This window comes from Enoplosus armatus, chromosome 5, assembly GCF_043641665.1.
Source record: "Enoplosus armatus isolate fEnoArm2 chromosome 5, fEnoArm2.hap1, whole genome shotgun sequence".
NCBI classification, from domain to species: Eukaryota; Metazoa; Chordata; class Actinopteri; order Centrarchiformes; family Enoplosidae; genus Enoplosus; species Enoplosus armatus.
Genome location: NC_092184.1, coordinates 26,954,819 through 26,979,821, shown reverse-complemented (window position 1 = coordinate 26,979,821; position 25,003 = coordinate 26,954,819). Strand labels below are relative to the sequence as shown.

At 40.9% G+C, this 25,003-nt stretch overlaps 3 protein-coding genes across 3 annotated transcripts; all 3 read right to left on the bottom strand.

The window, feature by feature from the left end:
- Positions 1 to 4,123: 4,123 nt before the first annotated feature.
- LOC139284867 (olfactory receptor 52D1-like) lies at positions 4,124 to 5,053 on the bottom strand. The gene has a single exon (XM_070905204.1). The coding sequence runs from the start codon at positions 5,051 to 5,053 to the stop codon at positions 4,124 to 4,126; it is 930 nt and encodes a 309-aa protein (XP_070761305.1).
- A 6,883-nt stretch (positions 5,054 to 11,936) lies between these two features.
- Positions 11,937 to 13,100, bottom strand: LOC139284866 (olfactory receptor 6N1-like). Its single transcript, XM_070905203.1, has 2 exons — positions 12,197 to 13,100; positions 11,937 to 11,986 (listed from the first exon to the last, which is right to left on the bottom strand). The coding sequence occupies exons 1-2, from the start codon at positions 13,098 to 13,100 to the stop codon at positions 11,937 to 11,939; spliced, it is 954 nt and encodes a 317-aa protein (XP_070761304.1).
- Positions 13,101 to 19,538: 6,438 nt separating this feature from the next.
- LOC139285384 (olfactory receptor 4E2-like) lies at positions 19,539 to 22,178 on the bottom strand. Its single transcript, XM_070905947.1, is given in 2 exon segments — positions 19,539 to 20,484; positions 22,147 to 22,178. Coding segments are annotated over 2 exon segments (978 nt in total).
- Between the last annotated feature and the right edge of the window lie 2,825 nt (positions 22,179 to 25,003).

Sequence of the window (25,003 nt, the reverse complement as noted above, 5' to 3'; positions counted from 1 at the left end):
AGGCAGACAGACAGACAGTGAGACAGTCAGACAGGCAGACAGACAGGCAGACAGTGAGACAGACAGTCAGTCAGACAGACAGACAGACAGAAAGACAGTGAGACAGACAGACAGACAGACAGACAGTCAGTCAGACAGACAGACAGACAGACAGGCAGACAGTGAAACAGACATGTATGCAGGTCACAGATGTTATAACTTGAAGCATGTTTGGTTGTATTAGTTTGGGCTCCAGTACGATGTGTGGTGGACAGAGAGTGGGCAGTGGGGACTCTGGTCCTGTTTACTGTATCATTTGACAGTAATGAGCCCCGGCGGAGCTCCTCTCTTCATCAGCTTCATCAACAGCAGCTATTTCCATCTGAAACACAACACAAGGCCTGAACCCCGGGGGGGTCTGCGTGGACACTCGGACACTCTGGAGGCTCTAACCAGCTTCACTAACAGGCCAATTAACGCAGTCTGCATGGCAGGGAATCATGGGAGGAGGCTCTGCTGTTGCCGTGGTTACAGCTGACAACAGAGCAGCTTCAGGCCTTCGCTTTGGGTGTTTATGCTCCTGAGTCATGAGCAGTGATTCTGTTTCTTTTTTCGCTGACCGCACAAACATTTTCAACTACATCAACTCCCCATTCCGGGTTTTCCCATAGGTTTGAAATTTACTTGTGGTGTTGGCAGAGGCGGGTTCAGAAACTTTTGCAGGGGGGACCGGACTGGGCCATGGATTTAAAGAAGGGGGACACATTACTAAAAAGACTCAAATTCAAAGCTCTGCATTAATAAACTGTATGTAGTTACACTGTTAATTCAGTGTAATAAATGAATGCCAGATATGAAATAAAATCAATAAATAGCTGCTATCTGTAACTCTGAGATTTGCTTTGAGCTTGGTTGGAGACGGGACGTCTCTGTGGTCAGGAGGAATGACACATCATCAACATTTGGTATGTTCATGAACTCCATATAAACAACACAGCTTGATACTGCACTTATTCAGGGTCATTGTTGTGTACAGTTAGCTGCTAATGTTAGCATCACCTTGTGTTGCGGCTGGTGATTCTGATGTATTTGACACTCTGATCTGTGAGTATGGAGAGAGATGTATTTCAGACTTCTGATGCTTGTATTCTTTCATCATGCAGTTATACAAACAGTTAGCACTTTGAACGTGAAAGTTCATTTGTGACTGCAGTTTGTCTTTAAACAGCTACACGTAACTTAGGATCTTTTTATCCATCCATCCATCTAGTGATGAGAGGACCGGTTCGTTTTATTCACCCGCCACCAGCGAACCGACTCATGAACGACTCCTTCGGTTCTGTATTTTTTAATCACTCGTTCTTTGGCTCGGGGGGTATGTGCAGATATTCATAAGTTTACTTATATAGCACATTTGAAACAACCAATGGGCTGAACAAAGAAAACAAATTTAAAGTAAATAACAAATGAAAATAAATGAAAACAATAAACATAATAATAATAAAGGAGTTGCGGCACAATAGACGATGAAATCATGAGTTCAAGCTCAGCTCGAATTGAATGCCAACGAGAAGAGGTGTCTTTAGCAGTGACTTGAAAGTTTCTGGGTTCAGAGCAGTTCTTATATGAATAGGTTAATTGTTCTAGAGAATTGGGGCAGCCATCTCAAAGGCTTGGCCACCTCTATTTTTGTGCCTGGATCTTGGTCGACCTCAGTGCTCTAACTGGAGTATGGTGATGCAAGAGGTCCGCCAAATAAGGAGGCGCCAGCCCACTGCAGAGGCACTGCAATCACTGCAGAGTCACTGCACTCACTGCAGAGTAACCGCAGTCACTGCGCTCACTGCAGAGTCACTGCACTCACTGCAGAGTAACCGCAGATTCACCGCGCTCACTGCAGAGTCACTGCGCTCACTGCAGAGTATCCGCATATTCACCACGCTCACTACAGAGTCACTGCACTCACTGCAGTGTCACCACGCTCACTGCAGAGTCACCGCAGATTCACTGCGCTCACTGCAGTCACTGTGCTCACTGCAGAGTATCCGCAGATTCACCATGCTCACTACAGAGTCACTGCACTCACTGCAGTGTCACCGCGCTCACTGCAGAGTCACTGTGCTCACTGCAGAGTATCCGCAGATTCACCACGCTCACTACAGAGTCACTGCACTCACTGCACAGTCTGTGGATTTGGTGCTCAGGTCATATAATGGTTAAACAAATATTCTTATATTAATCACTTGTTTATTGGGTCTCTGCTTTTGCTGCGCAGACTGAGGCCTCCAGTTTAACTGGAAGAGGCTCTTTTCTTCATTGTGCCAGGTGGAGTTTGGTCGTCAGTGTATTCCTACCAAAAAGGAATCAACAACTTTTCTGATTTAAGTCATTTATGAATCATAACGTCCATCCACTCTCTGGCGTCAGTTCCTCCAGTGTCTCAGGTTTTTTTTCCCTCTGTTTTATATCTTGGTAAACTGAATGTCTTTTGAGTTTTGGACTCTTGGTCGGAGAAAACAAGACATCTGAAGACTTCACTTTGGACTCTTAGAAGTTAGTGATGTACATTTTTCATGGGTAATTGACATTTGATAGATTAAATAATCCTTTCATCAAAATAAATTGTTTCTCGTCATATATAATCATCAGATATCAATGAATGTAGACCTTTGTCATGTAAAATGTTTTTTTGAACACTTTAACTCAGAATGAAACTGATTAGGGGAAAGATTAATATGTATTTTTTTATGTTGATGTTTAAACCTCTTTATCCCATGACCTCAAAGTCCCTCCTATCCTGTACCATCAGCTACTGTTGACAAGATAATGACAATAATTTCAAAACATAATGATGACAATTCGTGAAAAAGGACAAAATGACAAAAAAAGTATAAATCCTTTAAACAGGCTTCCTATGCAGTATGGAAAAGCATGAAATTTGAATTTAGTAATTTAGAATAGAACAATATTTGTTTCCAGACTAGGGGCCTTTTCTGTTTTCTAAAATATAAAATTCAGAATTTCTAAAAATAAATTGATCATACAAGCAGAGTGAGCTCTGCCTCAAATGCCTTATATCTACCAAATCCAGACATCCACCACCAAAAGAGTCTGAAAGAAAATGCAGCAATATCTTTGAATTGCATACACACATAGCATCACAAATAACCAAATACTAAGCACTAATATAGAGTACGCTCTACATGCTCTGCATGTGAAGTATTGCGAGGTGACTTCTGTTATGATTTGGCGCTATATGAATAAAATTGAAACTGAATAAAATGCATTGAACTTGGTTTTGGACTTAGTCGATTTGTGTAAGTTACAGCAGCTAGCTACAATCTTAAATGGTAAATGATCTCACTCATATAGTGCTTTTCAACCTTCACGTCTTTATTTGGCTACATAGTCAGACTGTAACATACATTCAGTCAACAGTTGGATTTTAAAACCACTTATTTACATAATAAACATTCAGCTATTTCTACTCAGAAAAAATCTACCAAGAATTGTGGAAAAGTATGGAAGTCTAATTGGAAAATGTGTAGGAACCCTGTTTTAAGTGCTCAGGGAGCCTTTTAAGATCATCATACAGACCCCTGGTGGTGATCATTTCCGCTTTAATTCTCCTCGCCATTCACAATGCAAAGTCTAATATTCTTTAATTTATTATTTGGTGGTTCTTCATTGATGGAAACCCAAAAATAGTCGTCCAGCTGTCTAAAGCTGATGGCCCCAGACCTTTTTACTACCAGGATAGATTTGCTTCAGGGAGTGTTTGGTTTCCTCCACTTATATATATTTTCCTTTTTCCATTGTAGTTTTTTCTCCCTTTTTAATTTTTAATTTCTTTTCAACGTTTCCTGGTCTGGTTATCCCTGAGTAAAAGAAACTCAAAAGTCGCTTTTAATTATACACTTTTTCTTTTCATATTCATTTTAGTTTTCTCTGTAAATTATATTATTTACATCCACCATAGTTACTCGACCCTCTGTGTCAAACATTCAGTAGGTTATGAAACGTAGAATAAGAAAATAAACTCACCACATTCACCATAATAATCATCAGTCAGTGTATTTTATTGGCAGTTCATTAGTGAAAGTAAAGCAACCAAACTGACTTTTTAATATATCTATATCTAAACTCACAATTTTATGATTTTCATTTTCATCATTTTGTTTATACTTTGCCGAATCTCTTGCATTTTAATACCATAAATTATGGGATGCAGCAGAGGAGGGATGACAAAGAAATTGATACATGTGAAAATATTCACTGCTTTTGGGACTTCATGACTCATACGATTATAAATGACACCAAAAAAGGACGCCACCGAGAAATTAATAAAGGTCACTACATGAGGGGTTAGGGTCTGCAGAGCTTTCCTCTGAGACTCCTTTGAGTTTTTTAGAATCACCATGAAAATATGACCATATGACAGAATGACTAGAAAACAAGGGAAAACGATTACACAGATGGCGCAGCACAGGCCATACACGCTGATCAGAGTCGTCTTTTTACAGGAAAGGTTTGCAATCGCCAAACTGTCACACAGAAGTTTATCAACTGTGTGTCTGCACAGCCTGAGTCTGGACGTCAGATAAACCTGGACGGCTGAGGAGGAGCTGAGGAAAAAATAAACCACCGCCAGCATCAGTTTGACTTTAGCCGGCGTCATGATGGAGTGGTACAGCAGAGGTTTACAGATGGAAACGTACCGATCGTAGGCCATCAGCGCTAAGATACAAAATATACAGCCGCTGTACACGTTGGTGAAAAACACCTGTGTTAAACATTCCTCAGGGGAAGACTCCTGCTTGTTCGCTGTGAGGTGTTTGATAATGTTCAGACACACAGGCGAGCTGCCTATCACTCCGCTCAGAGACAGATTGACCAACAGAACGTACATCGGTCTGTGAAGGCGAGACTCGGCACAAACAACCAGAACGAGGAAAAGGTTAATACACAAACCTGTAATGTAAAGTACAGAGATGCAAATGACAAGCGCAAAGTTATACAGACCAAGAGAGCTGTAGATTGTAAACGTGAGGACCATAGACACAGAGCTGTTCATAGTGAAACATTCAAAATAACAGATACATACAATAATTATCTCAAATAATGCAAAAAACTTTCCTTCACCTTTTCCCAACCTTCTCTGATTCTTACAGTTCAGAACAGGAAAGCAGATGTTTGGTTAGATGTGACAACTGAGCTGGTGTTAATGTCCCAGCCTGCATTGTGTGTGAGATCAGCCTGATGCCTTTTCATCTTCCTCCTCCTCCTCCTCTGAATGACCTCGATAAGAGTTCAATTCAATTCAATTCAATCACAACAAAAGTCATCTCATGACACTTTACAAATAGAGCAGGTCTTGACCGACTCTTTGTAATGTTATTACAGAGACCCAACAGTTCCCACCATGAGCAAGCACTTTGGCGACAGTGGCAAGGAAAAACTTCCTTTTAAGAGGCAAAAACCTCGAGCAGAACCAGACTCTAGGTGGGGGGGGTCATCTGCTTTGACTGGTTGGGTTTGAGAGAGAGAGAGAGAGAGAGAGAGAGAGAGAGACAGAGAGAGGGAGGGAGGGAGAAAGAGAGAGTGGGAGAGACAGACAGACAGACAGACAGACAGAAAGAGACAGAGACAGAGAGATAGACGTAGAGACACAGATAGACAGACCGACAGACCAACAGACAGACAGACAGACAGGCAGAGATGTATGGCAGCACTAGCAGTAGAAATAGCAGCTATAATTATAATAATACTGAAATGACTGATAATAGTAGTTACATCTGTAATAATAGCTGAGATTAATAATAGCAATAACAGCTTTAATAGTAACAGAACTACGACATAATACAAACATAATAACTGTAGTGATGAGAGTCAGGCAGGCCCATTGCAGCAGCACCCAGGCGTACCAGGACCACGATCCACAGGAACCTGCGAGACGACAAAGCACAAAGAAACTCCAGGAAGATATAAAGTTAGTAACATGCATTGGACTGTGATGAATGTGCAAAGATGGAGAGGGAGAGGAGGAAAGCTCAGTGCATCATGGGAAGTCCCCCAGCAGTCTAGGCCTATAGCAGCATAACTAGGGGGCTGGTCCAGGCAGGCCTGAGCCAGCCCTAACTATGAGCCTTATCAAAGAGCAAAGTTTTAAGCCTACTCTTAAAAGTAGAGAGTGTGTCTGCCTCCCGGACCCAAACTGGGAGCCGATTCCACAGGAGAGGAGCTTGATAGCTGAAGGCTCTGGCTCCTGTTCTGCTTTTGGAGACTCTAGGAACCACAAGCAACCCTGCATTCTGGGAGCGGAGTGCTCTAGTGGGGTAATAGGGTACTATGAGCTCTTTAAGATATGATGGTGCCTGACCAGTAAGAGCTTTGTAAGTCAGGAGAAGGATTTTAAACTCTGTTCTGGATTTTACAGGGAGCCAGTGCAGCGAAGCTAATACAGGAGAAATATGATCTCTTTTCCTGGTTCCTGTCAGTACACGTGCTGCAGCATTCTGGATCAGCTGGAGAGTCCTCAGGGACTTATTGGGACAGCCTGGTAATAAGGAATTGCAATAATCCAGCCAAGACGTGACAAATGCATGGACTAATTTTTCTGCATCTGTTTGAGACAGGATCTTCCTGATGTTTCAATGTTACGGAGGTGAAAGAAGGCAATCCTTGAAGTTTGTTTTACGTGGGAGTTAAAGGACATGTCCTGATCAAAGACAACTCCGAGATTCCTCACGGTGGCGCTGGAGGCCAGGGCAATGCCATCTAGAGTAACAATATCATTAGATACTGTGTTTCTGAGGTGTTCAGGGCCAAGAACAATAACTTCTGTCTTGTCAGAGTTCAACATCAGATAATTGCAGGTCATCCAGGTCTTTATGTCCTTAAGGCATGCTTGGAGCTTGGCTAACTGATGAGGTTCTTCTGGCTTGATCGATAAATATAGCTGGGTATCAGCCGCATAGCAATGAAAATGTATGGAGTGTTTTCTAATAATATCTCCTAAAGGAAGCATATATAAGGTGAATAGTATTGGTCCAAGCACAGGACCTTGTGGAACTCCGTGACTGACTTTGGCGTACATGGAGGATTCATCGTTAACATGTACAAACTGAGATCGATCTGATAAATACGCCTTAAACCAGCTTAGTGCGGTTCCTTTGATGCCAATTAAATGTTCCAGTCTCTGTAATAGGATATGATGGTCAATGGTGTCGAATGCAGCACTAAGATCTAACAAAACAAGTATAGAGACAAGTCCTCTGTCTGATGCAGTTAGAAGGTCATTTGTAACTTTCACCAGTGCTGTCTCTGTGCTATGATGAGCTCTGAAACCTGAGTGAAAGTCCTCAAGCAACCTATTGTCATGTAGAAAGTCACACAGCTGGTTGGCGACTGCTTTCTCAAGAATCTTGGAGGGAAAGGGAAGGTTAGATATAGGTCTATAGTTGGCTAAAACCTCTGGATCAAGAGTGGGCTTTTTAAGAAGAGGTTTAATTACAGCTACTTTAAAGGACTGTGGTACGTAGTACGAAGAGGTGTCTGTTTTTATAAAGCTCGGATATCCATCTCTGGTTTCTTCCTCTGACGTCAGAGTATCTGGGCAGCGGCATGTGCAGTCTGCAACGGAGGCTGAAGACTTGCTTTTGCATTCGTTTTTCATTGTTTTTCAAATTGTGCATCATGAATTAGTCATATTAAATAAATGTAACTTGTCTCCATGTGTTATTAGGTGGAAAAGGTAAGCAGCAAAGCAGAAGGCAGCACAATGTTGTTTCTAATGTTCTTGCCTGATGAAATGTGTAGTTCATAATTTACTGTAAATTCTAAAATAGTGTCTGGGGCCTTTATTTATGTCACCTGCAGAGAGAATCAGGCTTTTATTTCTCATTTCCATGTCTGTTTTATATTTGGTCATATTTCAGTAAGAGTCCTCCCTGTTTTTGGATCTGCTACTGTTTTAATTTGCTGTTGATTCAAACTCAAAACGTCCTCATTTGCCTATTGTCATGATCTGTGAGCAACACACATCTCCTCTTAGAGGTTCCATGTGGAGTTTTCAGAAAGTCCTTGTTTTTAGTGACACTGGTGGCCGTGAAGTGAACCGCAGTCAGCGTCCTGTTGCTCGTGTCCGCAGTCTGGAGGCGAGCGAGCCGAAACAGTGAAGTGACCCCCAACTGATTTACAGTCATATTTAGAATAACGTTACTGTCTGTAATATTCCTGTATTTTATGCTACATATGGTAAATGGGAATCAATACACCTTTAAGGCCCCTTTACACAGTTTGTGCTGTCTGAGATGAAAGTTGACAGTTGTGACAAACATGGTCAAATCTTTGGTCATCAGTCCGTTGGTCCTAGATCTCACTGTGAGATTGACCAAAGACAACCTGCAGAAAAGTGTTGAGTGTCAGAAATTTAGGACCAACTTGTCACAATGTGACTGCTGCTTCGACCCATGACAACAACCAACCAATCAGAATATGACATGAAATGATGCAGAATACAATACGACTCACCACACATTCATCGTACAATCGGACAAACTGATATTGTACAGTTTGTACACCAAACTTTAACTTTTTTTACTGAATTTATCATCCAGTCCAGAAGTAAGTGGTAATGCAGCTGAAGCTGTTTGGTAACTGGCAAAAACACCAGAAGAAGAAGAACGACACTCTAGCAGTTTAGTTACAACAATAACAGTTTAGCTAGCAGCTATCCATAAGCTAACAAAAAGACATGGGGCGTAGACACGGTTGAGCAGGTAGATGATGGCATCCTCAACTCCAAGTCAGGGCTGATTGGTGAAAATGGGGTCTTTTGTGCTTAGTTCTAAGTAGCAAATGTTAGCGTGCTAACATGCTAAACTACGATGGTGAACATAAACATCAAGCTGCTAGCATTGTCGTTGTGCCCATGTTAACATGCTGATGTTAGCATTTAGCTCAACTATAGCCTCACAGAGCTCTTAGCCTTGTTTGCATCAATGTGATGTGTGATGACCCCTGAGGTCATCTTGAAGGCAGCTCTAAGTGGTCTATTTCTATTGGTTGTGTGAGTGGCTGCTTGGTGTGATCAGGAGCACCTGTGGGCCCCAGTGTTCCCAGGTTATTAAAGAGCTGGCTGATTTGTAATCACTCTCTGCTTGCCTCCGCAGGTAACACATGGTTTTGGTTTTGGTGTTTTAGTTTACGTCTGTTAGGATTTTGGTTTGCATTTGCAACACTTGCACAGACATGATTCACGCATGCATCATTCACACACCACTGACTCTATTGATTTTCATACCCCATATTATCTTTGGCTTTAATTGGATTTGATTTAAATTAATAAAAAATAAGCTTTAATCTTTAATCCTTTTGTTGTGGCCATCTTGAGCCAGGTCATAACAGATGACATTACCATCTGGGTATTTTATCCAGTTTCTCAATTGATTTCCCATTGTATCCATATTGCCCTCTTACTTTGCGGTATATAAATATTTATATAACCCTATATTTATATATATATAATATATATATATATAGGTTTGTCATAGCAATGATGACTTTTTTTAGTGACAATGGCATCAACAGATCAAAACATGTCTTGATGTCACTTACTCTCGTCACAGCAAATCTTGTGATCCCAGGGGTCATTTTGATGACCTTTGCAGCAGCTGCCCTGCCATGTACATCAGGAGGTACTGAGCTCCAACAGATGTTACCACCCAGGAGTGGGAGCAGCTTCAGCACCGGTGACCTCCTCATCAGACTCATCAGATGTGTCTGTGCCTTCTGGTTGATACTCCACATCGTCTTCCTCCTCAGAGACCTTCTCATCCGTATCGCTATGCTGCTCTGTGTCCTCTGCCTCATTTTCAGTAAAGATATGATCCAGAGCTTGGCTTACTGTAATTCTTCTTCTCATTTTTGCATGCTGCAAACTGGAGATGTGTTCTCTGCAAGTCACCAACTCTAAAGTGAATTGGCCTTACATGTCTGGACATGTCTGTCTTTGTTTGTTTTGTTTGTTCAGGGAAGGAGACAAACAGGTAAAGAGAGAAGCCCCTAACTAAAGCTCAAGTGGTTGGGAGAGGAGCTGGCTGTTGGCTGATAGTGTGTTTATGATTTCAGTTTTGGCACTAATCATTGTTTTATAATCTTATATTATAACTGGGTCGAAACCGACCCTAACAACACAAAGGTCATAATTTTCATCAGAGCATTTTATCATTTAGTGAAATTGTTTTTTTAAATTTTATTTTGTTTTGATAGAAGTTCCTGACAAAGTCAAAAAGCCTTGATGCAATAAACAAATTTATGTGCTACTTTTATACGTTTAAAACCTAAAAACGGGTCGTGCCGACCCTAACACAAGAGGAAGGTTAAATAAACATTAAACTTGAAATTTGAAGCTATAAAATACTGTTCACTCTGCAGCTATTGAACAAGCTGTAGAAAGCCATCTGTCAGGAGCTTTAGCTCATAGCTATCATATGACAGATAATGTGGTGTTAGAGGAGAGGACCTGTCCTCAGGAAAACAGAAGTGTCCAGGTCTTCTTTGTTTGTCCCAGTCATTGTAGTTGTGCCCAAAAAGCCCGGAAGAAAGAAATGAAAATTTAGAACCTTGAACTGATTGTTTGCTAATTCTTTCCTTCAAAGCAAACAAAAGGATGGTGGCTGCTTGGATCTATGCTGACAGATGCTAACTGCCTGCTGACGACTGGTTCTTCTACTTGCAAACGTATAAAGTCAATTTCTCAATTTCATGATGCGAGGTGTTTTCTAAAGCTGTTGTAAAACTTGATCTTTACTATTATGGATGTGTCAATCTTGAATTTTCCCTGTATTTACAAAAGCAAAAGTAAATTTACTTTACTTTCATTTGATTACGAAGTGCATGGTAAAGCGCATTAAAGCACACAGAATATCTGATTAAATAAAATCAAAGCAAATAAGTCAATCTGTAATTTTCAAATAATTATTATAGATATAATAAATAAAATACTTGTTCATATAATGCAGATTTTGTGAAGTGGGTGTGAATGTTTCAGAAAGTTGTAATTGTCAGACACAGCTGGCAGCTATTGAAGGTCTGTCTGCTTTGTGTATTGTCAAGTTTTTCTTTTTGCCTCTGTGGATGCTCATCTTTGATTTGCACAGATCATACTTATCTAATGAGCTTTTTTTTTCCTGAAAAGGGGGGTCTCAGAACAAGACTGTTTAAAAGGCAAGTAAGGACTGTGTAAATGCAGAGGCACCCAGCTGCTTATCTGACAGACACACCAGCACCACTGTGCCACGAGACTGTGGAAAGGCTTATACTGAAAAGCTGCCATGAATGGAAACTGGGAGAGCAAAACAAACAGTGCACACACCTAGGCTGAGTCCCATCTTACCTGGAATTCATATAAGGAAAGTTCATCCATGAAATCTACACCTTCGACGTCTGTTAATGATGCATGTCATGTGATTAGATTTGTTGCCCATGGGGATGACCCTTCACTAGATGCATAACCTGTAAGCACGGCTTGTGCCAGTATAAATGGCAGATAAACTCTCTTGAACTTAAACAACAGAAAAAAAATAGATGGTGTACAGGAGTGCAGCGGTAAAGTTCTGATCCATCCATCACAGCTAAGACCTACAGTTTTACTACCGCAATTCAAAGAAACTACACATAGTATTGTATAATTTCAAGAAATTTTTAAAAAGTATTGTGATGACTACAGGAGGAGTCACTGCACTACCTATTGCTAATATATCCTTTTAAAAGAGAAACAACAAATCTGCAGAAAAGAAAGATAATTGTTCATTCTTTTGGACTCCTGAATTTTGATTATAAATGAAATGAAATGAAGTGTTGAAACAAGTTTATTGCAATGACTTTAAAGGTATAAACAATAGCTTATAAGCCCTACCCTTCTCACATCACAAAATTTAAAAACGTATAGGCTCCTATATATTACACAGTCCAGATAATAGACCGACTTTACCAACCATAAGGCCTTTAGACAAGAGAAGCGTTCACCTTGAGAGCTTCTTTAGGGATTTTAGGTTTAGTATCAAAAAACCTCAAAGATTCAAACCACATTTATCTACATGTTTATTTTTACATGATTTATTTTTTACACATTTAAAACACACATTACACAGTTACCATTAGATGACAGATGACACACAGTAAGTCTTCTACATTCTTTTACCAAAAGAAAGACTTTTGCATATGTTGCGGATTTTGGACATATTCAGTCCATACAGTACAGGGTTGAAGAGCGGCTGGCATGTAAGCCAGTATAATGATAAAAAAATGCGCAACACAATGGGCACACTGCTCATATCAAATCTGGCCTGCACTATTTCAAAGAAAGCCCCAAAAGAAAAGTTGAGCAGGGAAGCGAGGTGAGGCGTGCAGGTACTGACTGCTTTCTGTCTGGTCTTTTTGGAGCCAGAAAAACACACTTTAAGTATCCTCATATAAGTGTAAAGAATTAAAAGTATAAGAGCAAAGATTACTGTAAACAAGTAAACAATTCCATAAAGGTTGTTGACTGTAGTGTCAGAGCAGGCCAGTTTAACGATGGCGTAGTTGTCACAGTACACTTTTTGAATCGTGTTTCCACACAGCTGTAAAGGGACACTCAGAGACATCATGACAACTGTGGCAAGTACACTGTATAACCATATGAATGCAGTAAGGATTGCAACCCTGCTGGATGTCATACGTGTGTTATATTGTAGAGGGTAACAGATAGCAAGGTATCTGTCATAAGACATGACCCCTAAAGTGAAAAATTCTGCACTTCCGTAGAAATGTACACAATAAATCTGAAGGAAACAAAACAAAGCAGAGACAGTGTGAACGTCAGAGAGGATCTGGACCAGAAGGAATGGGAACAACCCTGTACTACCATACAGCTCATTTACAAACAGGCCGCACAGAAACAGGTACATAGGTTCATGTAAGCTTCTGTTCATGCAGATAACCACAATGAGCAAAAGATTGGAACTAACTATTAACACATATAACGACATGACAATCATGAAAAACAAGTATTTAAAAACTCCAGTGTCAAAGTAGGCAACCAGTGTGAAATGAGAAACCTGAGTAGAGTTCATCATGATCCTTCATTTGGTTCATTGAGCGATCATAACGTTATGCAGTGGATAAACTAATATTCATTATTATGTGACATTTTGTTATAGATTTGTAAAGAATTAGTTTACACTTTTAACGTATGTGAAGCTAAAGCATTAATCACACATTAACAGAATTCATGGCAATAACAGTAAACTGATTCATTCATCATTATGAAAACAAACAAGAAAAATGACCCAAACTTACCATTCCCCTACATAAAAAGTATATGATATAAAGATATACAACCTTACAAGACACAGGTGAATGTCAGCATTTCATAGCTGCTGTAGTTATACTGAGTCCCTCCTAACTGAGCTGAAACTCACTCACACTTCTTCTGCTTCTTTTAACATTTTCCAGTCGGTTGACACCCACAGCATCAGGCTGACCTCATTATCAAAGGAACCACTGATCGTTGTTGATTCCTGATGTCAGGTAAGAGAGCAAACTGCCGTCTCAGGACGCTATGGTAACGTTTCCCAAGGAGTACATGAGCACAGTGAAAAATGTTCAAGTAAACAGTTTATTTCTTACATATTTATACTGTGTGTGCTTCTCCTTGTGTGCAATTATAATGTGAAAACCAGTGGAAGACTATAGAAGTGGAAGACCCAAGTATCCAGGGACTCGGCATGGGCGTTAAAATATTCACAAAACTTTTTAAAACAATGAAACTGATTTTTGGAACATTTGAAACATAGAAAACAGCTTTTCAAACACTGACCACTCATCACAGAAACCTACTGTGATTGGCGCATTGCGGATTGTGGATTGTGGGATTTTGTGTAGTTTTTGAACCAGCTTTTGCTTCTAGTTTTATTAATATCACTGAGTCTTAATCTCAGTCAACATGTAATAGGCCCCACACACATCAGAGGACATACTCTGGACCTTGTTTTTGGTCTTGGTTTAAAGGTTGAGTGTGTCTTTTCTGAGGATATTTTCATTTCAGATCATAATTGTGTTTTATTTGACTTTTCTTTTAATTTGGATAGTGAAATCAACTGTAGCATCCTGAACCATCTCTCTGCTGCTGCCTTTTATAACAGCCCTGTTATTATGTCTTATAGTGATCTTTTAATGAGCACTTTCAGTCCTGGATAAAGTAACTCCTACAAAGACTAGATTGGCTCCTCTGACTAATTCCTCCCATTGGATGAACGACAGTATTCGCTCTTTTAAACAAACCTGTCTTAAAATAGCGTTTGTGGAAACAGAAATAACATCTACAAGTTCACTACCAGTATTTAAAAGAACGTTTAACAGATAGTAATAACATGGTTACAGATGCCAGAGCTACATACTTCTCTAACCTTGTATCAAATAGTTGAAGTAATCCCAAAATCTTGTGCGACACCATCAGTAACATTGTCTCTCCTGCATCACCTGCTGTTCCAAATACTTCATTTAGTGAGTACAACAAATGTCTCTCCTTTGTTGGTAAGATAAATGACACACAAAGACTCCAATTTCATTATAAGAACTCACAAATCTGGTTAGTACTATGAACAGCTCCTCTAATCCCCTTGACATTTTACCCACTTCTTTGTTAAAAAATGCTATCGATTCCAATGGTCCGTGTGTGCTCTTTATTAGGGATGTCAATGGTTAATTGGTTGAATTGATTGGTGAATATTTTTGACCTGTTATGCATGTCGGTCAATAGGTTAATTTGCATACATACTCAGCTAACGGCTTTGCTAGCTAGCAGCCTGAAGTTAAAAATGAATTGCGCTAAAGGAAGCCTGGTGTGGGACCATTTCCTCCAGAAAGGCAACAGAGTCAAATGTAGATCATGTGATGCTACTCTTCAGTTCAGTAGTAGTACTAGCACTATGCTGTACCACATTAAGAACAAGTACCCAGCTACCATGTCCGAGGACGGCTCGCAGCCAAAGATCCCGTCACTGCTAGCCGGGGGGAGAAAGAGTGATTGAATGATTGAGACCGATACGCTACCGATCAGTGTGGTAGATGGCCAGGGATTCAAAGTTTGGTACCTTCAGCCCGAGTGTGTTATGCCATTGAGAGCTACTGTGACTAAATGCATTGATAAACACTTTGAGGAGGAGAAGGATGAGCTAAAAGTCAAGCTAGCCACGGCAGACAAGCTAAGTTAGCTCTGACCACCGACTGCTGGACAGATCTCACAAATGAAAACTACATGACCATTACCTTTGTTGTTGGCCTGCATCCACGATAACTTTAAAAACATTGTGGCAGCTAACTCGCATCCCCTGGGGCTCTGTGTGACGTTATGCGCGAACATTCGACCATCAACAACGGCGTCAATGTTTGTCTCGTGATCGTTGCTGCTGGGAGGCTGGTGAAGCACTTCACCCCCCCACCACCGTGGCACTGAAAGCCGGACTAAAAGGAACGCGCTTCTTGAATTACACGTCATTTTGTTTTTTTCTTAAAAAACAACTGGTTAGTTACCGGTTAATGGGTGACAGGCTATCGAAAGCTAAATTAACTGAAACTGACATGTCCCAGCTAATTTAAAAAAAGGCAGCTGTTCAACCACCTCTCAAAAAAAATAATCTGGACCCTTCTTTGACCCAGAACTACAGGCCTGTTTCTAATTTATCTTTTATAGCTAAGGTCTTAGAAAAAGGGGTTTCTAAGCAGCTTACAGCTGTTTTAGATGAGCACATCATACAGGCTGGTTTCTGTCATTTTCATTCAATAGAAACAGCTCTTCTCAGAGTTTCAAATGACCTGTTAATGCACGGTGATGCAGGAGAATCTTCTGTATTGGTAGGCAGTGAGTGGGTATCTCTGACAGGTATGGAGAACCAATCCAAAGCTGACTCAGACAGGACCTTCTCAGTTACAGTTCATAATTATACCTCATCAACTGAACCTCTGTTTTGTGCATTCCCCAAGGTTCTGTCCTGGGCCCGATGCTGTTTGCATTGTACTTGCTTCCTCTTGGGCAGATAATAAGTAATTTTAAAGGTATCTCATTCCATTCTGAAGCTGACAACAGTCAATTATACATTTTGTTTTAGCCTCAAAGTGTTTCAAAACTGAATTGCATAAACTCTATAAAAGATTTGATGGCAGATAATTTTCTATAGCTAAATACTGACAAAACTTAAGTTCTTATTTCTGCAACAGAAGGCGTTGTCCTTGCCTGGGTCCAGACCTTTCAATCCACCCACTCCACCGAGTCGACTGCTTCTGGTCTGGCATCATGACATGGAACAGCTTTTTCTCGGTTGGAAAGCGATCGATCCAATGAGTACCACAAAGGGACTAATGCTGTTGACAAGCTGTTGTCAAGCGTTGTCAAGATTCAGGCAGATACGTTGGTCTCTAGTGATTGGTTAGGGGAAATCGAACCCCCCCCCACCCCCCCATGGAAATCAGTTAGAGTGGAGGCAATGACAGACTGAAGATAGAATCGGAGTAAAACAAGTTGACATTTGTATCAGGCACATTCCCGAGGGTGATGGAAAGTCTTGGCTTCTTCTGTTAAACCTACCCTACGTAATCTAGGTGTTTCTATGGGCCAGGCTCTGAGTCTTGACCTGCTTGTAAATTGTTGATTTGCATCTGTTCCTGCCAGCTGAGAAACAATGCAAAACTCATGATACATGCATTTATTTTCGTGATTACTGCAATTGCCTTTTTGCCTGTCTTAGGAAGACATCTCTGATGTGCTTACAAGTGCTCTTAAATGCTTAAATGCCAATCTTCTGAACAAGTCCGCCAAAAGGTCTCATGTAACACCAATCCTGATGTCTTTACACTGGCTTCCCATGAAATTCAGAATCCAGTTTAAGATTTTTGTAATCACGTTTAGAGCCTTTCATGGTCAAGCAAGCATAATACCAGTAGAAATATGTGATCTGTCTAATCAGGGTCTGTTCCTCACTCCAGGCCCAAAGTAGACTGTGCTTTTGAGGTTGTAGCTCCTAAACTTTGGAACTCTCTCCCATTGGACTTTAGATCTGTAGACACTGTGGACACATTTCAAAAAGCAGCTCAAAAACACTTTTTTTCTTTTGGCTTTTGTTTAATTTATTTTTGTTTTGAGTCTTGGTTTTAGCTGGTCGCCTGCATTTAATGTCTGTTACTCTGTCCCTTATTTTCTTTTCTTTTTTTTGTGAAGCACTTTGTGATGTCTGCTCTTGAAAGGTGCTGTATGAATACAATCATATTTTAATACTGAATATTGATTATTCCTAGCCAATGTCGAATCAATCACCCTACTTCCAATTTTGTACAAATGATGAATTATCATAATTAACTATTCTAAAATCCTTTAAGCCATTATTACTACAGCAGAGATGGCCAACAGGCTGTAGACTTGTAGGCCTGAGCCTTGCATGCTGGAAGATCTATGATAAGAAATGATAAGATAAACTTTATTTATCCCACAGCGGGGAAATTTACAAGTCACAGCAGCAAAGACAGAAAGGTGCAGAAACACACAGCAGACAAGCACTGTGTCAATAAGAATCAGAAGTATTTAAAAAAAAAAAAACAATATACATATAATAAATACAGATATAAAAAATATGGGGAACAAAATAAATATACAGTTGTGCTCATAAGTTTACATACCCTGGCAGAATTTGTGAAATATTGTCCATTTTTTTAGAAAATATGTTTGATCATGGAAAAACTTTTCTTTCATTCAGGGTTAGTGGTCAGACGAAGTTATTTATTGTCACACAATTGTATTTGCTCTTTTTAAATGATAATGACAAGTTGAATCACCCAAACAGCCCTGATCAAAAGTATACATATCCTTGACGTTTTGGCTTGATAATATGCACACAAGTTGACACAAACAGGTTTAAATGGCTAGTCAGGGTAACTGTCCACACCTGTCACCTGTTTGCATGTAATTAGTGTCTGTGTATAAAAAGTAAGTGAGTCTCTGGGCTCCTGCACATTTCCTCTAGTGCTGCACTGACTTTGCTGGATTCTGAGCCAAAGAACTGTCAAAGGACCTGCGAGAGAAGGTAGTTGAACTTTATAAAACAGGAAAAGGATATAAAAAGATATCCAAACATTTGAGAATGCCAATCAGTAGTGTTCAAACTCTGATAAAAAAGTGGAAAATAAGGGGTTCTGTTGATACTAAGCCATGGTCAGGTAGACCAACAAAAATTTCAGCCACAGCTGCCAGGAAAATTGTTCGGGATGCAAAGAAAAACCCACGAATAACTTCAGCTGACACACAGACTTCTCTACAGAAAAGTGGTGTGGCTGTTTCAAGATGCACAATACGGAGACACTTGAAGAAAAGTGCACGGTCGAGTTGCCAGAAGAAAGCCATTACTATGCCAGTGCCACAAAACAGCCTGCTTACAATATGCTAAACAGCACCTGGACAAGCCTCAAAGCTTCTGGAACAAAATCATTTGGACTGATGAGACTAAGATTGAACTTTATGGTCACAACCATAAACGTTATGTTTGGAGGGGCGTCAACAATGCCTATGATGAAAAGTACACCATGGAGGTGGATCGCTGATGGTTTGGGGGTGTGTGAGCTACAGCGGCACAGGGAATTTGGTCAAAATTGATGGCAAGATGAATGCAACATGTTATCAGAAAATACTGGAGGACAATTTGCACTCATCAGCCCAGAAGCTGCGCATGGGACGCACTTGGACTTTCCAACATGACAATGATCCAAAACACAAGGCCAAGTCGACCTGTCTTTGACTACAGCAGAAAAAAGTGAAGGTTCTGGAGTGGCCATCACAGTCTCCTGACCTCAATATCACTGAGCCACTTTGGGGAGATCTCAAATGTGCAGTTCATGCAAGACAGCCCAAGAATTTACAGGACCTGGAAGCTTTTTGCCTAGAAGAATGGGCAGCTTTAACATCTGAGAAAATAAAGGGCCTCATCCACAACTATCACAAAAGACTACAAGCTGTCATTGTTGCTAAAGGGGGCAATACACAGTACTAAGGGTATGCAAACTTTTGAACAGGGACCATCTCAGTATTTTCTCTATTGTTATGCTTTATTTAATGATTGTTCTTTTTTTTTTTAGATGCCTCATAGTTTAGTTTGAATCCCATTTAAAATAAAATAAATATATTTTGCCTGATCATTCATGTTTTCATTAAAGAATGGTACACATTTTACAAATTCTGCCAGGGTATGTAAACTTATGAGCACAACTGTAAATATATACACAGAAAATATAAAATATGTGCATCTGGCTGGGTGTCTTAGAGTTTGCTTTTCTTTACAATGAGCATTGCAGCCTCACAATTAAAAATAAAAAAAACGTAGGAACAAGCTACATAGTCCAGACAATGGACTAGCTTAATCAACTGTAGGTCCTTTAAACATAGAAGATTTTATCCACATGTATAATTTGTCACATTTAAAACACACATTACACAGTTACCATTAGATGACAGATGACACACAGTAAGTCTTCTACATTCTTTTACCAAAAGAAAGACTTTTGCATATGTTGCGGATTTTGGACATATTCAGTCCATACAGTACAGGGTTGAAGAGCGGCTGGCATGTAAGCCAGTATAATGATAAAAAAATGCGCAACACAATGGGCACACTGCTCATATCAAATCTGGCCTGCACTATTTCAAAGAAAGCCCCAAAAGAAAAGTTGAGCAGGGAAGCGAGGTGAGGCGTGCAGGTACTGACTGCTTTCTGTCTGGTCTTTTTGGAGCCAGAAAAACACACTTTAAGTATCCTCATATAAGTGTAAAGAATTAAAAGTATAAGAGCAAAGATTACTGTAAACAAGTTAACAATTCCATAAAGGTTGTTGACTGTAGTGTCGGAGCAGGCCAGTTTAACGATGGAGTAGTTGTCACAGTACACTTTTTGAATCGTGTTTCCACACAGCTGTAAAGGGACACTCAGAGACATCATGACAACTGTAAGAAGTACATTGTATAACCATATGAATGCAGTAAGGATTGCAACCCTGCTGGATGTCATACGTGTGTTATATTGTAGAGGGTAACAGATAGCAAGGTATCTGTCATAAGACATGACACCTAAAGTGAAAAATTCTGCACATCCGTAGAAATGTACACAATAAATCTGAAGGAAACAAAAGGGAGCAGAGACAGTGTGAACGTCGGAGAGGATCTGAACCAGAAGGAATGGGAACAACCCTGTACTACCATACAGCTCATTTACAAACAGGCCGCACAGAAACAGGTACATAGGTTCATGTAAGCTTCTGTTCATGCAGATAAGCACAATGAGCAAAAGATTGGAACTAACTATTAACACATAAAACATCATGACAATCATGAAAAACAAGTATTTAAAAACTCCAGTGTCAAAGTAGGCAACCAGTGTGAAATGAGAAACCTGAGTAGAGTTCATCATGATCCTTCATTTGGTTCATTGAGCGATCATAACGTTATGCAGTGGATAAACTAATATTCATTATTATGTGACATTTTGTTATAGATTTGTAAAGAATTAGTTTACACTTTTAACGTATGTGAAGCTAAAGCATTAATCACACATTAACAGAATTCATGGCAATAACAGTAAACTGATTCATTCATCATTATGAAAACAAACAAGAAAAATGACCCAAACTTACCATTCCCCTATATAAAAAGTATATGATATAAAGATATACAACCTTACAAGACACAGGTGAATGTCAGCATTTCATAGCTGCTGTAGTTATACTGAGTCCCTCCTAACTGAGCTGAAACTCCTGGTTCTTTTAACATTTTCCAGTCGGTTGACACCCATAGCAGCAGTCTAACGTCATTATCAAAGGAACCACTGACTGTCGATGATTCCTGATGTCGGGTAAAATAGCTGTCTTTTGTGTATATATCATATAGATTTAGATGGATAAACGACTTGAAATTACGTAAAAATAACTGACATTAATTATCATCCGTTGCCAGTATCAAACTGAGGACATTGTAGTTATTGTTTATATAGTATTCGTCTTAACCACGTGGCCACCAGGACTACCTGTGGAAATCAGATATTCACAGGTAGATGTCTCCTGAAGATTGCAGATTTCTCTGTCATGTATATGGGAAACTGTGTTCATAATCAGCTTTTTAAGTATACAGGTGCATGGCAAAAGTCTGCAGATAGGAAAAGCAACAGTGGAGCGGTTGGATGAAACGAGAAACTATTAAGGGGCCAGTATACCTCGTCAGAACTGCTTTTCGGACAGTCGAATTGCTTCGGAAACTCCTGCCCCGGCACCTTTCCAACATTCAGGCCTACTTTATAACTCAGTGATAGGTCAGCTGTGCGAAGATGAGAAAGGAGCCAGGGTTTGAACTTCTCTGTGAGCTCTCTTTTCTTTATTCTTCACTATTTCTGTCAATTTTTATGTGAACAACAGAGTGTAACACTATGAATGTCTTTCAGGAGGGACTGAAAATATGTGCCATTATCCCCATATTTAACAATATCGTGTGTCCTCCCTCTCTACGACTGCAGGCTTTTCACCCCACCTAAGAGTGTGTCTGTTCTGAAAACACATTGTACAAACTAGTTCTGATCGAGTATACCCTGGCCCTTACAGAGTGGTGCGCCCTCTTATTTAACTTTCATCCAGAGTACTAAAACTGGGGGGGAAGAGCCAAAGAGTCTGGTTGCCTGTTCAATGGAAATCAGAATCTTGGGCGAGCGGCAGAGCCGAAGAATTCAGGGGGACAGCCTAGGGACTGTACAGCAGTCAAGCAGAAGTCCTCAGGTGGAGGTTCTGGGGACTGGACAGTGGCGCAAAATAAGACCTCAGTCAGACAGGCAGATGGGCGGAGTTGTTCTGGATGGCGACTAGGAGGTGGACGATGTAGATGTGACCACTGTGAGGTTCGGCAACGTGGTGGTGGCCGACGGCTGTGGCTCAGGGCAGGCAGATGACTGAACAGTTGAGATGGCCGACTGGGTGTCAGCAGAGCCGGCCAACAGGCTGTAGGCTTGTAAGATCTGGCTGTGCACCAGTTACAGCGATGGGCTGCGTGGCACTGAGAAACAGAGGCTGTGTGGTTCTGAAGATCATTCCATCATTCCAATTATATTTATATAGCGCCAAATCATAACAAAGGTCATCTCAGGACACTTTCCATATAGAGCAGGTCTACACTGTATTCTTATTTACAGAGACCCAACAATTCCCACCATGAACAAGCTCTTGGTGACAGTAGCAAGGAAAAACTCCCTTTTAACAGGCAGAAATCTTTAACAGAACCGAACTCTAGGTGGGCGGTCATCTGAATGGCATGGGTCTCGTCTCTCATCCATAGAAAACACTACGTCTGCTGGGTCCAGTCTTGGTCAGATTGTACTGTTACGGGGTGTGTACAAGTAAAGACACTCTGTAACAGATGACGCATTACAAGCTGCACCAGTGGTATGAAATCTTATATTCACTTCCTGTCTCCTAAGTGGTCGTGGTTGCCTCCCTACCGCCTTATTTTGTCGCTTGTTTCATCCATCTAATAATATTCTCTTTTTTCCTCCAAAAACAGTTAAATAATAATGATAATAGTAATAGCATAATAATAATAATAGCAAAGAAACACACGTTTCATTTCAGTTTTTACATTTAATTCAGCACCAGCAGCGAGACGTGATATCTGTGACAGAGTCAGGTCTCGAGCAAAGAATCAGTCATATGACTCTGAGTTCAGCCATCTCCTTTCTAAACCATCTCTGGCACAAGGCGACAAGGGAAAGGCCCCAATCCACAGTTGAACACAAAATAAAATGTTTAGACAGGACAGTCAGGTTCAGGTTCTGGTGGCTGAATTCAGGGGTCCTTTGTGTCACAGCAGGAGCTGTCATGGGTAGGTATGGGACCCAATTGCAGCACAGATACAGGCAGGTATGGTTGGTAATGACTTATTTTCAGCACGTGCAGGGAATAATGCAGACAGGTACTCCTGGAAACAATGCAGGTCTTGCTTCTGGTGCGTCGTGAGCTCAGCTCAGCAGAGCTGAACCAGGGTGGAGATGAGTACAGGGCAGGTAGACAGTTCTTGTACTCACAACAAAGTTCCGAGGGGAGCGGATGAGCCAACAGGTGAGTATGTGCACACGGTGGTAAGTGTGGCGATACTGAGAGAGTCTCCGATCCACTGAAAGCCACCGAGGAGAAGATGACTGAACTCACGCTGTGCAGAGAATCACCAAACAGCCCAGGGGAGAGGCAGACAGAAACCAGGAACGGAGATCGTGGTCGGGGGCGGAAGGCTGAGGTGATGTCCGGGGCAGCGACGAGGCAGGATGGTCAGAGGCAGGCAGGGTTGAAACCGGGAGATCAGTCCGAAAAACGCTGGAAAGTCTTGCATGAGGAACAAAGAACAATCTGGCAACACATTCATAATCACTTTTTAGAGGCTCTACAGACTGTGAGCAGTATTTCCCATACAGGGGCTGCACTTGTGCGGCCTGCCCAGGTAGATTAAGACCCGCCCAGGTAAATAAAATCTGAATTCCAATTTTTTTTCAATAAAGACGAGTAATTCATTTCATAATGCACACAGTGGAACTTCTGTCAAAATGGTTAATTTATCTGGACTAATTGCACACGTGGAATAGAAATTCTAGAGTGCGAGTGTGAAAAATCCCCAAGCACTCCTCTACCTGTCTCCATCTACCTGGATGGAAAATCCCCAACCACTCCTACCTGCCTCCCTCTTCCTGGATGGGCGGAGCCCAGAGTCTATATAAAACAGCCTCACATGTGGCATCCCTTTTCTCTGGAGAACAAAGGAGCATGCGGATACCTCATCCTTCAATCAAATGGTTTGAACTGAGTAAATGAAATGTGAGTTCCTTTTAAATGCATTTACAGTGATCTTAGTAGATCATTATTTATTTGTTGTGTTGATTAAGTTTCTGTTAAGTTATTTCCCGATTCCTAGGTTTATAGTTGTGTTTAAAGTTAAATTACCTTTGTTGAATTATTAATTATTAATCAGGGATCATGATGTCTAGTTTAATATTCTTCACCCTTTTCTTCTGTTGTCAGACAAACACAGCTCAAACCGCCTTAAATAAAAGTTTCAAATGGAACCTCCTGCATGTGCTCATCTGTCCTAACCGACACACCATTGAGTTGATAACATCCTTAAACCAGCCTCTCCTAAATAGTCCTGAATATTCTTCATGGTCCTTCGAGCCGGCGGAGCAGATCAATTCAATGGACAGAGCACGAACACAGCGACGGCCCATATGTCCTCATAAACCACCCAGTTATCTGGCAGACGACCAGACATCGTTCCCAAGTGGGCCTACAGAAGCTAATCATGCTATTCTTCAGTCTTCAGAGTACCATGCTATCCCTCAACATTCAGAGCCTCCTGAGCTAACAAGGTTCAAGCACCTTCAGCTGAGAAAATCTTAACTGCTGAGAAAAGCCCAGCTACAGGTGCACAACTCGCTTCACCTCCCAAACCTCCCACCACTACTAGGGATGGACAAGTGGAAGGTGAAACTGCCAGTACAGACATGGAAGTTATGAAAGAGCAAATAGCACAACTTAAAGGCCTCATCTTAAATCTGGGGAAAACTGTGCAGGATCTTGGGGAGAGGATTGAGAGTCAGTTCTATTCTGCTTCATTGCATTCTTCCTATTCATCTCCTTCATCAGTAAATCCTGACTGCATTGATCACTCCCCGGGAGCTTGTGAACAACAGAATCCTCCCCCTATAGTCAAAGAACTGCATGACGAGCTACGTGAGCATAACATCCCCCTGGGCAATACTGAGGTAAATCATTCTCCACCTGCACCTAGTCATGTTTGCTCCCTTCCACCCCCACTTGGTTCTCTAGTGCCTTCGCCACAGTCTGTAAGGCCAAAGTGTGTAAGGCCAAAGTCATCCCAGGCCACGCAGACCAGTGGGGTTTCTAGTGTGGAACAGTCACATCT

Excerpts from the sequence above, each read along its gene's own strand:
- LOC139284867 (XM_070905204.1), bottom strand. The coding sequence starts at position 5,053 with ATGAACAGCTCTGTGTCTATGGTCCTCACGTTTACAATCTACAGCTCT.
- LOC139284866 (XM_070905203.1), bottom strand. The coding sequence starts at position 13,100 with ATGATGAACTCTACTCAGGTTTCTCATTTCACACTGGTTGCCTACTTT. Across the intron at positions 11,987-12,196 it reads AATCCGCAACATATGCAAAA|GCCTTATGGTTGGTAAAGTC; the intron begins GTCTTTCTTTTG and ends TCTTGTCTAAAG.